The sequence below is a fragment of the Xenopus laevis genome, chromosome 7L (genome assembly GCF_017654675.1).
Source record: "Xenopus laevis strain J_2021 chromosome 7L, Xenopus_laevis_v10.1, whole genome shotgun sequence".
NCBI lineage: Eukaryota > Metazoa > Chordata > Amphibia > Anura > Pipidae > Xenopus > Xenopus laevis.
The window spans coordinates 7,446,593-7,469,629 of NC_054383.1; the positions used below are offsets into that span (position 1 = coordinate 7,446,593).

The 23,037-nt window shown below is 43.2% G+C and overlaps 2 protein-coding genes across 2 annotated transcripts in view; both read right to left on the reverse strand.

Moving 5' to 3' along the window:
- Window positions 1-3,766: 3,766 nt before the first annotated feature.
- On the reverse strand, window positions 3,767-12,079 carry XB5901519.L (provisional ortholog of tumor protein p63 regulated 1 like L homeolog). The gene is made up of 5 exons (XM_018225043.2): window positions 10,998-12,079; window positions 10,453-10,544; window positions 8,337-8,513; window positions 6,673-6,826; window positions 3,767-4,704 (listed from the first exon to the last, which is right to left on the reverse strand). The coding sequence occupies exons 1-5, from the start codon at window positions 11,163-11,165 to the stop codon at window positions 4,510-4,512; spliced, it is 786 nt and encodes a 261-aa protein (XP_018080532.1). The 5' UTR covers window positions 11,166-12,079; the 3' UTR covers window positions 3,767-4,509.
- Window positions 12,080-17,728: 5,649 nt separating this feature from the next.
- gpr162.L (G protein-coupled receptor 162 L homeolog) overlaps window positions 17,729-23,037 on the reverse strand; it is a 36,475-nt gene continuing 31,166 nt past the window's right edge. Inside the window, exon 5 of the mRNA XM_018225044.2 lies at window positions 17,729-18,530. Coding sequence (XP_018080533.1) covers window positions 18,009-18,530 — 522 coding nt within the window. The 3' untranslated portion in view covers window positions 17,729-18,008. The remainder of the gene's footprint in view (window positions 18,531-23,037) is intronic.

Here is a 23,037-nt window from a genome sequence, read left to right on the forward strand (position 1 = left end):
GCCCCAGGGCTGGGAGCACAGACACAGCTTTATCCCCACAACCTGCCCTGACCCCCCTCCATTAACCCTTTCAGTTACTATTCCACCTACAGTAATTTAAATTGGGTTTAACCTTTTTTTTCACAGCAGCAAAAATAATCTTTTAACCCCACTTTTGATGATTTCACCCCCACCCAACAAATCTGCAGGATACACTTTTTTTCCTAATGAATAGCTGCAAACACTGACCTTCTAACACTGAGCTGCCATGCTGCTTGTCTGCCTTGGTGCTGGTGGTAGTTGCAGTTCTACATCACCTAAAAGGCCAGTGGTTGAACCTATTAAACCCCATTCTAAACAAGCACCCATAAGCGCATTCACTCCTTAAAGGGATACTGTCATGGGGAAAAATATTTTTTTTTCAAAACACATCGGTTAATAGTGCTGCTCCAGCAGAATTCTGAACTGAAATCCGTTTCTCAAAAGAGCAAACCGATTTTTTTATATTTAATTTTGAAATCTGACATGGGGCTAGACATATTGTCAGTTTCCCAGCTGCCCCCAGTCATGTGACTTATGCTCTGATAAACTTCAGTCACTCTTTACTGCTGTACTGCAAGTTGGAGTGATATCACCCCCTCCCCCCCCCCAGCAGCCTAACAACAGAACAATGGGAAGGTAACCAGATAGCAGCTCCCTAACACAAGATAACAGGTGCCTGGTAGATCTAAGAACAACACTCAATAGTAAAATCAGTCCCACTGAGACACATTCAGTTACATTGAGTAGGAGAAACAAAAGCCTGCCAGAAAGCAGTTCCATCCTAAAGTGCTGGCTCTTTCTGAAAGCACATGACCAGGCAAAATGACCTGAGATGCACCTACACACCATCTCTTCGCCAGCGGCAGCTGTCTCTCGTCTTCTCCTGCTGCTCTCTCTTGTGTTTCTTGTTGACTCGCCCTCTGTGCTCTCTTGAGGTCCATACCTGTCTCTCACAAGAGCTTTTAATTGGGAGCGTGCCTCTCAGAGAATGACATGCAGGGCCATTAAGAAACCGACAGAAAATAATATAAACACTGCTGCCCTCTAATGGTAAATAGACAGCCCTATAATAGCCTTTATAAACTACTACTGCCTCCTACTGGCCCTCACACACCACTGCAATATCCCACTAAACAATGGCTAATTCTAGGCAACTTTTCAATTAGACTTCATATTTTATTAGGGATACATTTTTTATTATTTTCCTTCTTCTTCTGACTCTTTCCAGCTTTCTATGGGGGGGGGGGGTTACTGTCCGCATCTAAAAAGTATTCTCTGTAAGGCTACACATGTATTTTTATTGGTACTTTTTATTGCTACTCTTTCGCTGCAGTCCTCTCCTATTCACTGATGAGGGGGCTATTCTAAGCACTTTTGTGATTTATATTCGTCATTTATTTTGTTTTCATTCCAAGATATTAAGGGATACATGTACTGTTATATGAATGAATTTTGTTCCAACAGCACCACCTGCTGGTCAGTTTCCCACCAGTCTGACCAGCAAGTAGTCAAGGAAGTTGTCAGGAGAAAGAAAGAGGCTGCTCTGATGTTCTTCTGCTTAGGAAAGATGTAAGAAAGTTTTCTAATTTTTTTCCTAACCAGAAGAACATCAGAGCAGCCTCTTTCTCCCAACAACTTCCTTGACTACTTGGTGGTCAGACTGGTGGGAAATTGGCACTGTTGGAACAAAATTCATTTATATTAACAGTACATGTATCCCTTAATATCTTGGAATAAAAACAAAATAAATAATCAATGTAAATTATAAAACTGCTTAGAATAGCCCTCTCATCTGTTTTACATTCACTTTCTTAAAAGGTTTACTTATCCTTTAAAGGTGAATAACCCCTTTAAGGTGTCCACTTGACTTTTGTTGGCCCATGTATGTGCCCTAAATTACATGATTTGGGTGCCTGAGTGGAACAAACATGCTCATTGGGTAGGTATTTATAACTATGTTGGGAGGGAAAAGGCTCCACCTGAACCTGCTGAGATGCTGAACAGCAGACACCCAGGGTGCTTCCCCCAACGGGACTTGTGTCTTTGGATTCCAGATAAATGTTTGTACCAGTAGACCCTCTCATGTCTCATGTTCATGTGAAAGACCCTTTTGAATCCAGACATTCTCACTCATACCCTTTTTCCGCCCTACTGGTGACAGTGGAAAAAGTCACAGGCTTCTTGGCCATGGAACTATACCTTAGGCCCATAGCTAAATCTTGCTGTGAAACTATCCTTCCAATCTTCATAACTAACATCAATTCTTCAACACCTGCTCCACTTGAGAGTGTCCATAAGAGGGAGCTCCTGCTTTATTCCAGCACTCTCCCTTCCAAACAGAACAACACTATTTGGCCATAGCTTTCATATCATACCTTTAGGGCTCTTACACACGGGCGGTTTTTCCTGCACTTCCATGCGTTGCGCTTTCTTCTGTTCAGCCGCAGGGGAGCGCAGTAGTACACGCACTCAATTATTGTGAAGAGGGCTGTACTGCATGCAAGCGCCAAACCCAGGTGGGACGCAGCATGTTGCATTTTACCTGCATGCGGCGCATACATGCACCTGTGCGAGTACAGCCCCTTGATTTGAGTGCGTTAACTCCTGCGGCTGAACGGAAGAAAACGCAATGCAGGGGAGCACAGGAAAAACCCGCTTGTGTGTAAGAGCCCTTTGTTAGACGGGAAAAGACCCGGAGAATAAGAAAGCTCCCAGCAGCCTCGTCTGTTAAATTCCAGCTTCATTAACCCTTAGCTGACATGAGCCCAAGGACAATACCTTGAGGTTACCGGGCCCCAATGTACAAATAAACCCTATAAATTTTGGGGTACTGCAGCCCAGCCATGTGTTCTTGAAGTTATGCAGCTGTTAACTCCCTGAATCTGAATAACACAAAGTGGGACAACTGAGGGATTGTGGGTAATACTCAGGTAATAATACTCACAGGAGCCTGGGTATAATATATCTGTCTGCTGATTGGTGTTTATCAGGCACATGTCATGAATGAGAGTTACAGGGTCCCACAGCAACATCAGTTTAGTGCCTCATAAAACTTCACGCAGATAATTTGTTGCCTAAAGGGGTTGTTCACCTTTGAGTTAACTTTTAGTATGATGTAGAGAGGGATATTCTGAGACAATTTGCAATTGGTTTTAATTTTTTATTATCTGTGGTTTTTGAGTTATTTAGCTTTTTTTATTCAGCAGCTCTCCTGTTTGCAATTTCAGCCACCTGGTTGCTAGGGTCCAAATTACCCTAGCAACCATGCATTGAGCTGTCAATAAATAACAAGTAAGTATATCCTACTTGGTTTAAAGGAGACATATAAGATTAATGAAAAAACCCTAATTTTGTAGGCAGTAATGGAAACTATATGGTGCTAGTTTTCCATTTGGGTGCAAATTCATATTGTGCTCAAAAAATGCCCCTTTTTTTAGAGCTCCCCATAGATGTTCTCTGGTCCCTGACAGTGTTTCAAATGGGGGATGGGTGTGTCCTAATGGTCCCTGCCAAGAGAACAGTAGGAGGGGAAAGGCCAATCACAGCCCTGCAGTCACACAAGAAAAGACAGGCTTCAGTTCCGGTCCTGCTAGCTGCTGATTGGTTCCTGCCCTACAGTGCAGTAAGCTGAGTGCCGCTAGCTCCCCTGCACAGCCTGGAAAAGGAGGCAGCAGGAAGTGGAACAGATGGGCGGGACTAGTAGGGTTTTTACAGACATTTTCAGTAAAGTAACCAGAAACACAACTTTTTAAAACACATTCTTCTTTATCTAAAAGAGTTTAATGCACTGGTACATTCTTGCTTTTTACATAATATCAGGGGCCTAACCACAGAGTAGGCAGCCCCTGCGACTGCAGGGGGACCCAGGAGGTATAGGGGCCCCATGAGGACCTAATTAATATATAATTTCAATAAATATTGGTAAAACAGGTCAACCTCTACAACGTTTTAGGGTCTTGAAAAACTATTTGCTGTGGGGCCCACTAATATCTAGTTATGCCGCTGCATAATATGTCTCCTTTAAGAAGGATGCACCAACGTTAATATTTAGGTAAGTGGGAGCCATAAGTTAGTGTAAATAAATAGACATACACAGTTGTCTCTGGGCTGGGCATAGTCTCTGACAAGGACAATCCTGATGTGTTGGATGATTTGTTTGACCAATGATAATAAATTGCAGAACCCAATCGACATCAGCACAGAAATATATCGAGATCTAAATAGATAAGAGCAGATCAATGAAGGCCTCAAGGTGGAATCCAACATGATGATCTTCTTTGTCATACTATACTATTCTCCACTAGTTGCCCTACGTCCATATTTTGTGGTTCTTTATGTTAGTCCGTGAGACCGTGAAGCACACAAAAGTCAACAAAAGTCAAGTCACCACCAAACCCAAGTCTTCTCTTGTAGTCTGAGACGTTGATGTGCCTTCAGGAATATGCCTGTTCTAGATTCCATGATAGGGGGCTTGAGTATGTGAGCAGCTCAGAATCCAAAGCCAGGTCTGGACTTGGCGTAACCCAGCTGGATGCTTGTGTTCAGCAGTGAGATGAGCCCCAGAGATGTCTCCATGTTCACAGGTCTGTGAAGGACCAGGAGACCGTTGGCTCGGCCAGGGAGCGGGTTTTGTGTATGGGACAATCTCACCAATTTCACTAGGTGCTCCATGAACTGTTCCAGCTGTTGGGAAAGAAAGGTAAGTATGGAGTATGGAAGCAGTTGTGGGAGGGGTGGTTCTATTGCAGATATACCTTGGACTTCATTTATGAGCCTTAAAAAGTGTAATATAGGTTTTAGAGTATAGACTGAGGAATATAGTTTAGAGGAATAGAGTTATGGAGGAGCTGCTTTTATTTTGTGGAACAATGGGATGTGCTATTATTCCTGGGCATTTGAGTAGCTGCCTATACACTTGGAACAGTGGCAAATATACAATGTAGTATAGGTTGGGTGAAAGTTGGGGTGTAGGTGCATGTAAAAACGTGGGACTTTGTAAGGGCTATAAAGTGGTACTCCTGAGGAGGGTAAATAAAGTTAATTATTAGGATACAAGTCCTATTGATAATAAGAATATACAGGGCCGGATTTCTGTCTTCGGCACCCCGAGGCTGCTCTGCACCGCAGGGTCCTAGCGCCTGGCAATGGCGCAGCGCTGGGTCCTACTGCCCACAATCGTTGTCAGGTGCGTGTGTGCGCATGCAGGCGGCTGGGCGGCATGTCGCCTCTACAGTCTTGCCGCCCTAGGCCCGGGCCTATGTGGCCTCGCCACAAATCCAGGCCTGAGAATATACTTGGGTAGGCATGAGAACTATGGTATTTAAAGGAGTGGATCACCTTTAAGTTAACTTTTAATATGTTATAGAGTGGTCAATTCTAAGCAACTTTTCAATTGGCCTTCATTATTTATTTATTTTAGTTTTTGAATTATTTGCATTTCCAGCTTTCAGATGGAGATCACCAACACCATCTAAAAACAAATGCTCTGTAAGGCTTCAAATGTATTGTTACTGCTACTGTACTTTTTATAAACCATCTTTCTTTTTGGGTCCTCTCCTAATTATATTCCAGTCTCTTATTCAAATCAATGCATGGTTGCTAGGGGAATTTGGACCCTAGCAAACAAATTGCTGAAACTGCAAACTGGAGAGCTGCTGAATAAAAAGCTAAATATCTTAAAAACCACAAATAATAAAAAATGAAAACCAATTGCAAATTGTCTCAGAACATCACTTCCTACATCATACTAAGGGCCGATTCACTAACTTCGAGTGAAGTATTCGAAGGTTTTTTTTGGGCTACTTCGACCATCGAATGGGCTACTTCGACCTTCGACTACGACTACGACTTCGAATCGAAGGATTCGAATTAAAAACGTTTGACTATTCGACCATTCGATAGTCGAAGTGCTGTCTCTTTAAAAAAAACTTCGACCCCCTAGTTCGGCATCTAAAAGCTACCGAAGTCAATGTTAGCCTATGGGGAAGGTCCCCATAGGCTTGGCTAAGTTTTTTTGATCGAAGGATATTCCTTCGATCGTTGGATTAAAATCCTTCGAATCGTTCGATTCAAGGGTTTTATCGTTTGATCGAAGGAATTATCCTTCGATCGTTCGATCGTACTATCTGCCCTAAATCCTTCGACTTCAATATTCGAAGTCGAAGGATTTTAGTTCCTAGTCGAATATCGAGGGTTAATTAACCCTCGATATTCGACCCTTAGTGAATCGGCCCCTAAGAGTTAACTCAAAGGTGAACACTCCTTTAATAGTCCCCCAGGAATATAGCTCTTGAGGCTAAAGGTGGCCATACATGGGCAGATCTGCTGGTTTGTCTCCGAATGAGCGGATCTTGCCCCGTATGCCCACCTTGAGTTGTCGATATATCGGGTGGGGGGAGGTCAGAGAGAGAACTTCATCAACGATCTGATGCGGTCCTTGATCCAACATGATTTTTAAACCTGCCCAATCAGCATATGGCCAATTTACAGCCAGATATCGGTCAGGGAAGTCCATCGGAGGGACCAATACACTTGCCAATAACCTGCCAACTGGTTTGAGAGATATTAGAGAAATATTAGATTCAGCTGAATACAGGACCAATTTAAACTTTAAGATTGCGTTTAAAGAAAAGAGAAGCCATCTCTCATTACCTGACACATGCTATGCATTTCTTCCTTATTTATGGATCCTGGGTGCTGGGTGAGAATGACGTAAGAAAGATCTGCCCATGGATTCCATCTTGATACAAAAGAAGGCGGAGGCCGGAGCTTGTCCCACTGCACTTGGAGAGCAGGACCCACCCGTCTACAAGGAAAGGATTAAATGAGCCAAGAGTGATAAGCAAAAAGGCAAATGATAAGCAGTTTGCCGGCCTTTTACAGAGTGACGGCCCACATTTCATATAACTCCTGCTGGGCTCAGCCTACCATTAACTACCGTATAGTTGCTAACTAGCCTTAATTCTAAAGGCACATGAGGTATTTTCTCCTCTAGCATATTTAAACCAGTGGAGACACGTCCAAAATTAGTACTACTATAATAATACTCAGGGCCGTATTTATATTAAGGCCCCAAGGGCCTGTGCCTATGGTGGGATGCCTATTTTTTAAGTTTTTGGATTTTTTTATACCCCCCCCACCACGGATTTCCACAGGAAATCCGGTGACAGAGCTGAGTGGGTGAGGAGTAGGGGGGCCGAGGTAGCACGTGGTAGTGGCGTCACATGCACGGCTCGCTGACGTCACTTACGCTGAATATGGCGTGTGACGCAGCTTGTTTATATAAACTATAGTAGTACTAATCTGTTAACTACTGTGTATTCTGTGCTTGAATGGCTGCCCCCGTGGCTACACAACAGCTTGTTTATATAAACTATAATAGTACTTATCTGTTATCTACTGTGTATGCTGTGCTTGAATGGCTGTCCCCATGGCTACACAGCAGCTTGTTTATATAAACTATAGTAGTACTTATCTGTTATCTACTGTGTATCCTGTGCTTGAATGGCTGCCCCCATGGCTACACAGCAGCTTCTTTATATAAATTATAGTAGTACTTATCTGTTATCTACTGTGTATCCTGTGCTTGAATGGCTGCCCCCATGGCTACACAGCAGCTTGTTTATATAAACTATAGTAGTACTTATCTGTTATCTACTGTGTATCCTGTGCTTGAATGGCTGCCCCCATGGCTACACAGCAGCTTGTTTATATAAACTATAGTAGTACTTATCTGTTATCTACTATGTATCCAGGTGCTTGAATGGCTGCCCCCATGGCTACACAGCAGCTTGTTTATATAAACTATAGTAGTACTTATCTGTTATCTACTGTGTTTCCTGTGCTTGAATGGCTGCCCCCATGGCTACACAGCAGCTTCTTTATATAAATTATAGTAGTACTTATCTGTTATCTACTGTGTATCCTGTGCTTGAATGGCTGCCCCCATGGCTACACAGCAGCTTGTTTATATAAACTATAGTAGTACTTATCTGTTATCTACTGTGTATCCTGTGCTGAATGGCTGCCCCCATGGCTACACAGCAGCTTGTTTAAATCTGATTTGATTGTTTTCAGTGCTTGTATTTAAAGTTCGGAGTCGCCAAAAATGAACTGATACCCAAAATTGCTTCCGACTCTGACTCCACAGCTCTGGTTTGATGACAGAACGTATGCACTTATGTTCCCTCAGCCTAATTTCCATGGATAGAGCAGTGGCTGGAATATTTTCCCAATGGAATTTTTGTCCAAAATAATGAACCAGTATAATACATCTGTCTATCACTCCCAACCCCTGTATATGTTATGACACTTACTTGTGCAGGGCAGTCTTGGGATATGACAGTGGCCCCCACGTCACAGTATCAATGTAATTGAGTGGTATGCGGAAGATTCGGGAGCTGCAGAGCCCCACAAAGTCGTAGTAACAGATCAGAAGTGAACGATCACACAGCAGCACCAGCACCTCATTCTCTGTGCCCCAGTGGCTCACCCTGCAGGGAAAAGACAAGAAGGTGAGATAGATTAGAGGAGCCCCTGGCTATTATAAGGAGACTTTTAGCACACACCCCCCCCCCCCAAACTTTGCAACACAAAGGACATTATCCAAATGCATTACTAGTAGCAGGTCTAGAAACCCATAGCGACTTAGTTAATGGGCTAGTGCAGTTGGGATCTGTTATCCAGTATGCTTGGGGCCTAGGGTTTTCTGTATAAGGGATCTTTCTGTAATTTGGATCACCATACCTTGAACCAAAACTTTACTGCAAAACCCCACTAGTATTTACTACTCTTCCAGTGTTACTGATTATATTCCAGTGGATTTGCCTTTTCCATTAAAAAAAATAGAATTTTAGATTTCAGTGTGGGCTGCTTATTCATATAGGGTGATGCTGTTCCCTTGTTGTCAATGGAATAACTTTTCAGGTGAAATGTGGTACTGCAAGTAACATGCTAATCTTTAACCTCTATTAACATTTAAACTAAGAAACTGCTTTAATCAACGGGAGAATCTCCACAACCTGGCCCTAAAGTTGCACTGAAGCCTTCATTAATGCATTTCTTTATCTGCAAGTATGTTCAGCCTCCTAAACAGTGGGGTATCTACCGGCAGAGCAGGGGTGCGACTGCACCTGGTCTTGTCTCCCCAGTAATGCCCACTAGATTCACCATAGTGGATTCTCAACAGGTGATGGGGAAAGCCAGTTTGGTTAAAGGGGTGGTTCACCTTTAAGTTAACTGTTAGTATGTTATACAATGGCTACGTCAAAGCAAGTTTTCAGTTGGCCTTTATTTTTTATTTTTTTTCTTCTACTGAGTGTTTGCAGATTTAGGATCATTGACCCCATCTAAAAACGAATGCTCCGTAAGGCTACACATTTATTGTTATTGCTACTTTGTATTACTCATCTTTCTATTCATTCATATTTCAGTCTCTTATTCAAATCAATGCATGGTTGCTAGGGTAATGTGGGCTGTAGCAACCAGATTGCTGAAATTGCAAACTGGAGAGCTGCTGAATAAAAAGCTAAATAACTCAAAAAACACAAATAATAACAAATGAAAACCAACTGCAAATTGACTCAGAAAATAACTCTACATACCATACTAAACATTTGTAAAAAGGTGTACAACCCCTTCAGCAGACTTTTACTTTTTACTTTACTATTGCTATTATGCAGAGAGACACAGGATCCTCAATACTATGACTGGTAGGTAAACAAGTTAGGGACCGCCATATGGGGTTTACCTTGACGTGGTATGGTGGCTTTTCAACTTTATGATCATAACTTTGCAACTAAAAACCCCTGTCTTTGTTAACACATGCATTTGCATATCTACTGAATTACTTAGACAGGGGCCCAGGGAATGTGCACTGACCCATTTGGATATGCCAGTAGCACTTCCCTTATACTTATATATATTTTTACTTAGCAATGTGGGTGCTCCCACAACCCCCCTTGTGTACAACCCCTTTAGCCTGGTGGCACACGATAAGATTCGGGGGAGATTAGACGCCCAGTCTACAAATCTTCTCTTCTTCGGGCGACTAATCTCCCCTAAATGCCTTCCCGCCGGCTAGAATGTGAATCGTTTTTTTCATATCTCTGGAGATACAGATGTGTTGCAACTATAGTAATGTAATAAGACAGAAGTTTTCCAGAGATGTAGAAATCAATATCAACTAAAGAGCAGAAAGCATTAGAAAGTGCTTATTGGTTGCTATGGGTTACTAGATCCAGTAGCACTGTTATCACATATATCTTATGAGATAAGAGGGGACACAAAGAAGAATAGTGAATTTCCAGAAACACAGAAGTAGAACAAGCCTTTGGGAGAACCTCATAGTCCTTACAGTTTACAGGCAGAAAATGTTAATAGGGAGAGTTATGGTCACACATTTTTGTCTCTCATACACAAACTGATAGTTACGTGGTCAGTATCCAGGCGGTCCGCATGTCCCCATCTTCATCCTTGGAGAGTTGGCTCTTCAGATCCTGTATAGCCTGCTCCAATAGACGGGGCTACAAAGGGAGGGAAAGGTGAAGGAAATGACAGTAAAACTTCCTACAAAATGTACCCATGAAATTCAGCAGTAAAGCAAAGACTGCAGAAGGTGCTGTAAATAGGCCCGCCATAAGGGGAGCAGTGAATACTGCTGTAAGGGACTGGGCACGTTTTGGGCAGGGGGGGCACTCATGTGACATTTTTTGATTTTTGTTTGGTCTGGATGCCAGAATTCATGGGACTAGCGGTGCTGGTTGGTTTCTAGTCCAGTAAAAATAAAACTTAGCGCTGGCATTATAAATAAAGCAAGAGGAGAGCAAGGAAGGGCAGCATTACTTTCCAGAAAAGGTGGAAACTCTACATATATAGTTCAACTGTCACTGCAGTGCTTGAAATTAACTTGTGCTCTACTGCCTTACCCCAAAAAACAAATCACCCCCATCCCCATGTCATTGTTACTATTGCTTTACCCTGAAGATGAAGAAGTCCTCTTTAGGGCGCTCTACTGTTGGGCTGATGTATTGGGGAGCAAATGCAGCTCTTGGTTCCTGGGTGTACATAGGGTGGGCAGGTAAATGAGTGTCTTTGGTCCCATGAGCTTCTGTGGCCTCTGGAGGGAGTTCCGCCTGTGCATCCATTGCTCACCCCAACACCCTGCTACTTGATCGACTCCTTTTTATCTTCTTATAGCTCCCTGGAGTCAGATTCACAGGTTTTATTTTCCAGTGTGTCTCTTTCTGGTTCTGTGTCGCCGCCTCTATATCTGTGTCTTTTATCTGTTACCCTGGAGTCCCTTATTTCCCCTTTGCCACCTGCTTTTTTTCCTACTGTGGGCCTTGCCTTGTTATATGATATCTGTCCCTATGCATGTGCCTCTCTCTCTCTCAGCCTGGGCCCCTTTCTATCAGCCTCTGTTCCCCTCTCTGTCAGCCGGTGCCTCTTTCTGTCAGTCTCTGTGCCCCTCTCTGTCAGCCTATGTACCCCTCTCTGTCAGTCTGTGCCTCTGTCCTGTGCCTCTGTTCCCCTCTTTGTCAGCCTGTACCCCTTTATGTGAGCCTGTGCCTCTCTTCTATGCCTCTGTTCCCCTCTTTATCAGCCCGATCCTCCCAGTTCCTTGCTATGAGTCTGTTTGGGGCAGTACCTGTGTCGCTTGGTGGTTCAGGCACTTGTCCCTAGTGATTCTGCATTAACAGGAAGCCAAACTAGTTTCGTTCCAACCATATTCTCTTGTGATGCCCCTCCCCTAATCAAGCAGTCGGAGGTTTCAGTCAATCTGTCCCTGCTCTGTTCCTTCTCTTTACAATTACTCAAAGCTCTGTGCAGCCTGTGCCCAGATAATCCATGGCTGGTGGGGTCAGTCTGCTGATAAACAAGTGTTTGTCTGGTTGCTATTACTTATCCTAATTACCTGTAATGTATTGTGGTTTTATTTGTTCCGCTCTACCTAACACCCCCTCCCATCTGATTAATGCCCTTGCTATAGAGATGTGATGAATGATCACAAGGGCAGTTCTCCAGCTCTGTTTATCATCCCAGCAACAAGTCATAACAGGAAACAGGCCGACTCTTGTGTTCAGGAAGTAAATAAAGTCATGTGACACTGTGCCAATAATGACACTTTGCATAAACTCTGTGCTTTTCTCAGAATCCCCTTTGTGCATCATAAAACTTCATATTCACTGAAATTCCAAGCAGTAGAAATAATGAGCAAAAGCCAAAGGTGAAAATATTCTTTTAACTTCTTTTCTGCTTTGGTTCCTCACACAGCAATGGCCGACAGGTGCCCTGACACTCAGACACGGGAGGAGCAGACAGGATGCCAATCTCCTATCCCTGCTTCATACACCACCTGCGACCCAGTTAGCCATTTTATCTCATACTTACAGTTATCTTAAAAGTAAACTATCCTTAAGGGTAAGTAAAGTCTAAAATAGAATTAGGCTAGAAATGCTGTATTTTGTATACTAAACATAAACATGAACTTACTGCACCACAAGCCTAATCAAACAAATGATTTATGCTTTTAAGGTTGGCCGCAGGGGGTCACCATTGTTAAACATCTTTGCAAGACCAAGACTGTGCACATGCTCAGTGTGGTCTGGGCTGCTTAGGGGTCGTCATAAATTATCAAAACGGCACAAGTCAAATAATATCTGCCAGAAGCCGATACAATAATCAGAATATACAGACTGTACTTGGTCCTCAGTTGTCATGTAATCTAATGTGGATTTTATAGTTTTTGTATTGTTCAATACAAACTTTCTCCAACTCTGCAAAGTTTTTGCAAAGGCAAAAAAAATAATCCTCCAAATGGGATTTTATTTTTTTGCCTTTGCATTTAAATGAGTCATAAGACACAAATTACCCTTGCTCCCTTCCTGGCTTCATGCTGGGGGGGGCGGGGATAAAGGTGTCTTTGGGTGAAGGCAGACCTGAAGACTTCAAGACATGCTGTGCCTTTTGGCCGGTGCCTCCGAGTTTTTGGGACTATGTCCAATAAGTCCAATGCACCCTTATGCACGCTTGCACTTTTGTGTTTGCACTTATTGCACTGGGTGGTTTGTTATGAAGCACTTGCTCAGGCTTCAAAAAAAAAGAAGACACAAATGACATAACTAAGCCCCGATCAGAGTTGGTCTGTGATACCCGGGGCCTACCAGGTTCCTGACCCAAGGGCCCACCACTGCTGCTCCTGCTCTCTGAACTTCTTACTTGGCAGTTAAACATGGCCGTGCATTTCACAGTGGAACACATGCCAGCAGAGCTAGGGTTATCACCCTGGATAGCCGGTAACATACCCAACCAGGTTGGGGCCGGTATTACAAATTTACTAGCAATGTATTTGCCGTTAAGTTTGTAATATGCTGCGCAATTTGTTGGCGCTATATACATACATGTTAATAATAATAATAATAAAAATAATGTAGCCCAAGCCTGTCTACCTAAGCCCTCAACCTGCCCAGATCTTGCCTTTTCCCTTCCCAGATCTCCTCCCGATCCACCTTCTGGCTATCTGTTGAATTCTATGCTCAGCCTACAACTTGGAGCAGGTGTTCTATCCCTCTATGAATTGCCCCATTCAGCATTTTTTTCTGATGAACCCCCAATACCTGAGATTTTTCAGCCAGTGTTGTATAAAAATAAATTGGGAGTACAGTTTGGTAATTCAGAGGTGCCCTCCATTTTATGCAGCGATCTTGACTTGGATTGAGATTATGGTGCTCCCCACACAGACATCTGCTCTTTCTGGAACATGGTGTGTAACGCCAATCTGTGCTCAGATACAATCAACACAAGGCACCAGGCCTTGAGGCCTACAGTTATGAAAGGAAAACAAAATCCTACAAACGCTGGATATTTTGGAATGATCGCGGAACTTGCTCCAGTATCTCTCTCCCCTTAAAGAGACAGTTTAGCTTGGAATTAACTTTTAGTACAATGCAAAAGGTAATGGTACAAGAATCTGTGCAAGTGGTCTGTGCAAAGAGCCTGCAATTGAAAATCCCGACTGGTTGACAGTGTCGCTGACCCTAGCAACCAAAATCAGATCAATGGTTAAGGTTCAGTTTTTGTTCTATACTTATTTCATTGCTTATTTTTTACTGGCCTTCTCCTTTTTACATTTCACTGCTGTCTGGTTTCTAGGTTATTTAAGCCTAGCATCTATGTAGATGTCAAAATCACAAGCCTAAAATTATAAAAAAAAACAATAAAGTATATGAAGACCAACTTTTCTTGAAGTTATCTCTTAATCTGGTAACTGGTTCCTATGGCCCATTCAATTTAGCAACCAATCAGTAGTTTGAATGGGAGACTGTAAACAACGACATTGTTGTTACCTGGGGCAAGTGACTCCAACAATCAAAATCTTAATTTAGGCAAGAGAAAGACCTTGTGGCTTTGATGTTGCAGATTGGACTAAAACGATTGAAGTGGTTATTGTATTCTCTTGTACAGATCCTGAACCCGCCGCTAATCCAATTGCATCTTTCAGTGTGTATTGCCCAGAAATGTACTGGGTCTTTCTTGTCTGATTAATCGCTGAATTTTAATAAAGCTTCAGCCTTGGGATGTCTATTTGTCTTACAAATACCATTAAGACCTAAAGTCTAAGGCATCACTGAAAATGTATCTTTACCCCAGGATAGAGTTAATTCAATCCTGTCCGTTGGCCTGAGGTTGACTTAGAACAATAGGTTCTGTCTATATAAATATCTGTTATTGTGAGCAGGGGATATTGTTACATTAGTTTCCTTTCAGTAAGCATTTAACCCTTTTGCACCTGCTGTTACATGGTATATAAATGTATATAAAGTTTTATTTAGGATGTTAAACTAGCAACAAATGCCCAGGTCCCTAAACATAATAGGGTCCCTTAGAGCAGTTGCTGTAAGCAGAAAGGGGATAGTAGGGAGGAAGCAATGGTGATGTTATGGCTAGATGAAAAAAACAGAAGGTGGTGATGGCAGTGGGACAAGATGGTAAAAGTTGAAAAAGATAGTGGCAGTAGGGTAGGATGGAGACAGTGGTAGCAAAAGGGCAAGATTTCTGATATCAGTAGGACACAACAAAAACGTTACAGTAGGTGTAGAAGAGGATGGTAGGACAATATAGTGACAGGATGGCCAAATGGAGACAGTGGGGCAAGATGTGGACCTTAGTGCAAGATGTGATCAGTAGAGAGAGAGATGGGAACAGTAGGACCAGATGAAGACAGTAGGGCAAGATGTGATTAGTAGAGAAAGATGGGACAAGTAGGACCAGATGAAGACAGTAGGGCAAGATGTGGACCTTAGTGCAAGATGTGATTAGTAGCGAAAGATGGGAACAGTAGGACCAGATGAAGACAGTAGGACAAGATGTGATTAGTAAAGAAAGATGGTAACAGTAGGACCAGATGAAGACAGTAGGGAAAGAAGTGATTAGTAGAGAAATATGGGAACAGTAAGACCATATGAAGACAGTAGGGCAAGATGTGATTTGTAGAGAAAGATGGGAACAGTAGGACCAGATCAAGACAGTAGGGCAAGATGTGATTTGTAGAGAAAGATGGGAACAGTAGGACCAGATCAAGACAGTAGGGCAAGATGTGATTAGTAGAGAAACATGGGAACAGTAGGACGAGATGAAGACAGTAGGGCGAGATGTGATTAGTAGGACCAGATGAAGACAGTAGGGCAAGATGTGATTAGTAGAGAAAGATGTGCACATGGGAACAGTAGGACGAGATGAAGACAGTAGGGCAAGATGTAATAAGTAGAGAAAGATGGGAACAGTAGGACAAAATGAAGACAGTAGTGCAAGATGTGATTAGTAGAGAAAGATGGAAACAGTAAGACCATATGAAGACAGTAGGGCAAGATGGCAGCAGTAAGGCATGATGAAGGCAGAGGCAGTAGGGCAGCAAGATAGAGATAGCAGGGCCAGATGTAGAGAGAGAGAGAGAGAGAGAGAGAGAGAGAGAGAGAACATGATGGCAGCAGTAGAGCAAGATTGCTCCTGTAGGGCATGATGAAAACAGTAGGGCTGCAAGATGGGAACAATATAGCTTAACAAGGATAGCAGGACCTCAGCCAGATAGAGACAACAGAGCCAGATGTAGAGATTGACAAGATTAACAAGATGGCATCAGCAAAATACAGTTAACTCTACATGGGTGCAATCTGAGTCGTGTAGGCATTCCCCCTTCCACCCATTCAACCCTCACCAGTCCCATAACTTGCTTGCTATTTCTCTATCTGGTGCAAAGTGCAGAGCACAGCCAGTCCCTGGGTGCACTCATCATGGGAACTAAGGGCCCCTTAAAGCTCTTGCCATTTTACTAGGAGCACAATGTATATCGGTGGTACCTCAGCTACAGCTCTTTAGAAATGCAACGGGAGTGAGTGACTGTATTTCTTTTATTAGCCAAATCAAGGCTGCCACAAGTCTGTGCATAATGGAAAGTCGGGTCTCAAACAAAGAGGAGGTTTCCATTTGAAACATAACCTATAACTCCTCTGATCCATTTGGACTTGAAGGTTCTTTAAATGTATCCTTGAATTAAGGGCTTCACCGAGAGCTGAATGAATCATTCCCTAATGTCAGTTGTCCCTGAGGATTACTGGAAATGAGTTGAGGAGTAATGCCTACACTGATGGGTGCAAATTAGTGTGATTTTTCTCTCCCCAGTTTCCTTACTGAGTAATGTGTGATTCTGTCGCCAATTAGCTCATCTGTTAGAACGCAAGGTCTGCTGTGAAAAATGAATCAGACTCCTCGTGTTTAGCTGAAACTCACTGAAGGGCATGTCATGGGTAAGAACCAATTTACACATTTTCCTTTCCACCATGGGGGCTTAGATTGTTGCATCTTCTGAAAGCTGTGTTTATATGGAGGCAACTGATCCAATAAAAGGGGCTTTAAAGTATAGGGTGTTTCAGATGGACTGGCAAATTTATATGGCAGATCTTTCACAAGGTTTGGAGACTTTATTGGTTCGATCCCCCCTTTGAGGTTCAGCAGTTAGTCAACTTCCTGATATATGAAAACATGGTGGTATTCAACCTAAATGTCAACCAAATTAATCTAAGGTTAGGCTCTCAAAGTAAACCTTGTTCCCATTGCTCACTCTGGCCGTCAAGCTGGTAATGTAGTCTTGTAGTCTGGAGTTCAATTTCAGCTCAAGCATCGTCTGCAAGGAGTCTGTATGCTCTCCCAGTGTTTGCATTGGTTTCTTCCAGATACTCCAGTGTCCTCGCAAACTCCAAAAACATACAGGTAGGTTAACTGGCTCCTGATTGGATCCTACTTTGTTTGGTGGGGACCCTGGACTGTAAGCTCTACTGGGTCAAGAACTGATGAGAACGATGAACAATATCTATAAATCCCTTTATTAGAAAGTCGTCTGTTATGGTGCAGGAGGACCTTGCCTGTTGGGCTGATTTTTTGCCTTGCCCTTTCTCTAATTGTTAAAATTGTTAAACGTGACACCCAGATGTATTTGTGATAAGACCCCCTAGCATGGTAGAAACCTTTATTCTGTATTGAAAGATATATTCCAGAAACAATTAGGCACCCAAAGTTGTGTGCACTGCTCTATTAGATAAGGCCATATTTAGCAACTTAGCTTTTGTGGTCATGACTTTGTTTGATGGTCTCTGTAGGTTTTGGCTTGGCACCCCGGTTACCCCTGATATAACACACACACACACACACACTGTTCTATTCAAATCACATTTTATTTTGTATCTTTTGGCTCATTTTCCAGTGTGTTTTTTGTGTCTGTGGGGGGTAAAGGGGTTTTAAGGGCGAATTGAGGATCATATAGGTATAGGCTACCCTCCAAACCCTCTACCCCCCCAAACAGCAGGTTTGCCTGAGAGATAAAGATTTCTTGCAAGAGGGGAATCTGTGTGAAGTCCCCTTCTCTATACTGGGTGCAATGGAGGTGGATGAGTGGATGAAACCAACTTATCACTTCCAAATTCTGCCCCGTTCCTTCATGAAGTCCCACCTTTGGTTCCCCTTTCAGAGAGAGAAGCTCTGCGGGGTACAGTTGCTCCAAGTGGAGGACTACATAGAGATAGACGTCGCTCTCCAGATCCTCCCCATACAGATGCCCCCTCCATCCCTCTCCTTGAGATTGGGGAGGGCCTAGGTGAAGCTCGTACTCTATGTGGTGTCCCCATGGGTGAAGGACAAGGAGTATCATCAATGAATGCCGTAATCTCATCTCTGAAAAAGGAGCTTTGGATGCCACCAAAACCAGAAGACCCTCCCATTCCACCAGCCAAAAACTGATGCAAGGTGCTAAGGCTCTCTTCTCCGTTGGCAGTGGAAGGCAGGTGACGATTCCAGGGTGACACATTGTGAACTCGACGAGGGCTTAAAGGGCTGCTACTGCGTACAGATCCGGTGCCTCCATGGATGTCATCTGAGGAAGACCACCTGAGCAGAAGAGGTGAGGAACGAGGGGGAAAGAGGTCCATCTCATCATGTGACATCCGTCGAGAAAGGGGGGCCTGTGAGAGAAATTGCACAGGGTTAATCAGGCATTCTTTGTGGCTATAAGTTTACATTATTCGAACTAGGCTGTAAATCATATTAAATCTGTGATCTCAACGACACTTGCAACATAACCATAATGAAGTCTGCTGAAATGGTTATGAAGAATGAATCAGAGCTAGTGATCTTATCAGGACAATGTGCATGAAGGACCTACTAAATGCAACCTTTGAATTGCTTCCACTTTCTAGTTGTTGAATTTTAGGTGTCATTGTGCAGTCCCTGGTGTATGGGAAAGAATTCTTAACAGACACCATAGGACTGGCCTGAGGGGGCACTGGGAGAAAACCCAGTGGGCCCAGTTCCTGTTGGGCACATGGGCAGATGTGTGGTGCAGCATTGGTGGCTAAGGGGCCAGAATGCTTTGGGCGATGATCAAATGTTATAAAGTGTTTAGATATATGTATACTTGTCCTTTCTTGTTAAGAAGACATCCATTTCATTTTTATAACCCACCAACGAATCACAAAAATCCTTACCCTATCTGCCCCCTTTCCCCCAGTACCACAGTTCCAAAGGATGAGGAACTATTTTGTCAAGCCTTGTGCTTCAACCTTGTTTTTGTAAAAGGGTGCCCAACAGTGATCCTCTTGGTCCAGATGTGGTCAATACTCCTTAGGGCAGGGGCACACGGGCAGATTCAGGGAGATTTAGTCGCGTGGTGACTAATCGCCTCTTCTTGGTGGCGACAATCTCCCCAACTGCTTTCCCCCAGCCTTCCACCAGCTATAATGGGAAAATGCCAGCGCAATGGCGGCAATGCACTCGCGGCCCTTGGATTTCCGAAGTCGTCCAAAGTTGCCTCACGAGGAAATCAAAGTGTCGAGAGTGCATTGGCGCAGGCGATTTTTCATTTTAGCAGGCGAACGGCAGGGGGAAGGCAGTTTGGGGAGATTGTCGTCAGCAATTAGTCACTAGGCGACTAAATCTACCCAAATCTGCCTATGTGCCCCTACCCTTACCTGGATTTTGAGCATTGATTGATTTGAATGACCCCTTCTCGCTACCATTTTTTCATCAAGGTATAGAAACGTAACCGGTTTAATTTGTGTTGGGAAAGAGCAGTGGCTGGATTCAACATACCCAGCTGTAATTAGCATTTGGGAAAATAAATGGAAATGCATTTTAGAATAACATACAGGGCACTTCAGTGTTCCAGTAAAAGCTCTCACTGGTGAGTCTATTGAAGTGTCTACGTTACAGATTGACATATTAATGTTATGGCGGAGGAGGGTTTCCCTAGCTAATGTTCTGGGTGGTTTTCATCCATCATTGATGGGGAAGCCTGCTGTGCTCATCAAAGCATTGTGCTATTAGTGGAATGTAGAATTTGAATATTATTTAGTTGATTTAATTGCCAAATGTGTTTGTGGCTTGCAAGAGTTACTGAACCACAAAGTGAATTCTGATTCTTTCACTATAATTCATATTAGTGCGGGGGTAGTTCAGGAAGGCTGAGGTCCCAAAACTACAGATAACAACTCTAAAACTCTGGAAGATTCACCCTATGGCCCACATCCTACTGTGCCTCTGGGAAATGAGCCCCTAGGACACAGGGGTAACATAGACATCAACCAGAAAACAGTTTGCTAAGGGAGTCATTACATAAGTTGACCATATATGATTAAAACTCTTTGAGATCCAGAAGGACAGATTTGTCCATTGGAAAGAGTTCCAATGAGCTGTAGACCTGTAAGCACTTGAAGTCCAATTGGATCCCATTAAATGATGGAGTGGTGCCATACAGAATGAAAGGGAGCTCATTTCAAGCGGGCTGATAAAGCCATTGATTTTCTTTTAGAAAAAAAAAAGCGGATTGCATGCTGCGAGGCCTTCTGAAGGTTGTGATTAAAGAGCCTGGGAAGGGAATTAATCTTTTTGAAAAGCATCTCATTTAGGGAAAGCTAAAAGCAGCAAAGTCACATCGAAGCGGGATATTAATTCTGCCTTCAGTGGCCAAGCAACAGGGGTCCAGGAGATGGATACAGTAATTTCATATTCAGAAGGGAAGGCATTGGTCAAATGGGATGGCGCTAGTCTGATTTACACTTACAGCACAGGGAGCCCAAACAGATATAGGAGGGTGCAAATACTGTAGAAGGCCCCACAGAAGAGGAGTTTAGAGAATTGGAAATTGGGGCTATGAGGTTCAACAGTTGGCCATGGTGATAACAGTAGGGCTAACTGTGGTGTTTATACAAATGGCCTGCAGGTGTCACTATCTACATGAGTTACTGTGCATACTTCCTGGTAGCTTAAAAGTGAAAGCTTACTGTTGTGTAATGCCTGCATGATTCTGCTAATAAAGCACTGTTATACTCTACTCATCCTCGGCTACACAAAACATAACAAATGGCGACAAGGATGGCTCTTCTACCTCTGCAGCAGCTTGCAGCTTTTCTTCCAAACCCTGGTGAGCCTTCCATACCTTTTACTGCTTGGATTCGTATGTTTGAAAATTACATTATTGCTGCTGACCAAGGGGAGATTTGTGCTGCTAGAAAGCTTTACTTTTTCACTGCCTGGGAGCAGAGGGACAGCGTATATTCTATTAATTACCATTACCTGATGATACTTATGAAACTGCTCTTACTGCTATAAAGAACTTTTTCTTGCCAAGAGTAAATGTGGTTGTTGAAAGATATAAATTCCGCCAACGTGGACAACGTAATCGCGAATCCACAGAACAATTTGTAGCATCTTTGAGAGAGCTGGTTGTTACCTGTGAGTTTTGGAATCTTAAGGTGGCCATACACGGAGAGATCCGCTCGTTTGGCGATGTCGCCAAACGAGCGGATCTCTCCCCGATATGCCCACCTTGTGGTGGGCAATATCAGGCTGATCCGATCGTGGGCCCTAGGGCCCTAGAGCCACTTAGAGCACTACTTTGTGGAACTTTAAGTCTGGTGTGGTCAGAGTCTGCTCAACATAGCTTTGAAATAGTAAAACAACTAATTGTGAACAGTCCAGCGCTAGATATATTTGATCCTGCACTACCCACTATGGTTACTACAGATGCTTCAGACTATGGCGTTGGTGCAGTTCTAACACAGATCCATGCTGATCATACAGAGAAAACTGTTGCATTTGCATCCAGAACACTTACAGAGACAGAGCGTAAGTATTCCACTGTTGAAAAAGAAGCTCTAGCATATGTTTGGGCAACAGAAAAATGGAGAACCTACCTATGGGGTAGAGAATTTACCTTATGCACTGATCATAGCCCTTTAACTACACTGCTTACAACAAAGGGACTAAAAAGAGCTGAATAAGAAACGGGAATCTAGAGTAGGAACTATTAAAACGAGAAAGATTTTTAAAATGCGCACCGTTTCTCCCTATGGAATTAATGGAAACATTTTGTATATGCCTTTATTTAGTAGGCAATTGTACACTCGATTCCCTCCAGCACTAATAATCCTCTGATAGTATAAGCTTAGTATATTAATTTCCATTTATGTTCATAATATCCAACTTAATACATATTTAATATGTCCACCATAACCATTTGAATATACACAATGTTTCTAAGTAATAACTAAAGTTTGCTATACACACTTCCCCTTGAAAAGGGAAGTTAGTAATCGGATAGGCAACTCCCCGAAGCGATGATGCATAGTTGAATGACATATAGAGGCGCTCCTGAGTTGATGGCTAAAATATAAACGGAACGATGTGATGACGCGCACTTCTCGCCATAATTGAATGACGTCACACGCGGAAGCCATAAAGAGCGATACGGAGACTTCTGAGGCCAATTTTGCCTTGAGAAAGCATACACGAAACGCACGTCGGCAATCCTCCGCTCTTATTACTTTTTAAAAGCCTAATATTAAAAGCTTCAGTACTTTTGCGGCAACCTCCAGCCGCACAAGGGTTTGAATTATTTTTTAGCAGCAATCATTCTCCAAACCTCTTTTACTCCACGGCTCTAGGGATTTGCGGTTTTTTAGATAGCTCGTCTACAGATTAGTTAAATTACAGAGACCGCAGTCCTTAGAGTCCCGCCTTTCTCTCCGTGTGGTGTCCCAGGGCATTAGACAGAAAAAAAGCCTTATTTAGGAGATATTGGGACAACTCCACCCAGTGTCGGACTGGCCCGGCAGGATACCGGGAAAAAACCCGGTGGGCCCCGACCCCTAATGGGCCCCCGCCGGCCAGTCCCCCGTCCCGATTGTAAAAACTGTCTTTTATATGTGCCGCGCAGCGCCATTTGCACATGCGCACGGCACCTTTCACTGAGGAGCGGCGCCTAGGTGCGCCGAGCAGCGCCTTCGTGCATGCGTGCTCTGCGTGTCATAGTAGGGAGGCAGGGGGGGTCGGAGGGGGCCCAGTCCGACCATGACTCCAACTCTAATCTATTTTCCTTTCCCATTCTTTTTATTCATGAATTGCTGAGATATATAGGATATTTTCTTTCTTTTTTATAAACGAATATCACATTTTCAATGAATTTTGGATATT

Coding starts and splice junctions, on each gene's coding strand:
- XB5901519.L (XM_018225043.2), bottom strand. CDS start 11,165: ATGGATGCACAGGCGGAACTCCCTCCAGAGGCCACAGAAGCTCATGGG. Junction 10,545..10,997: donor AGGACTTCTTCATCTTCAGG/GTAAAGCAATAG, acceptor CTCCCTTTGTAG/CCCCGTCTATTGGAGCAGGC. Junction 6,827..8,336: donor CCCAAGACTGCCCTGCACAA/GTAAGTGTCATA, acceptor CTTTCCTTGTAG/ACGGGTGGGTCCTGCTCTCC.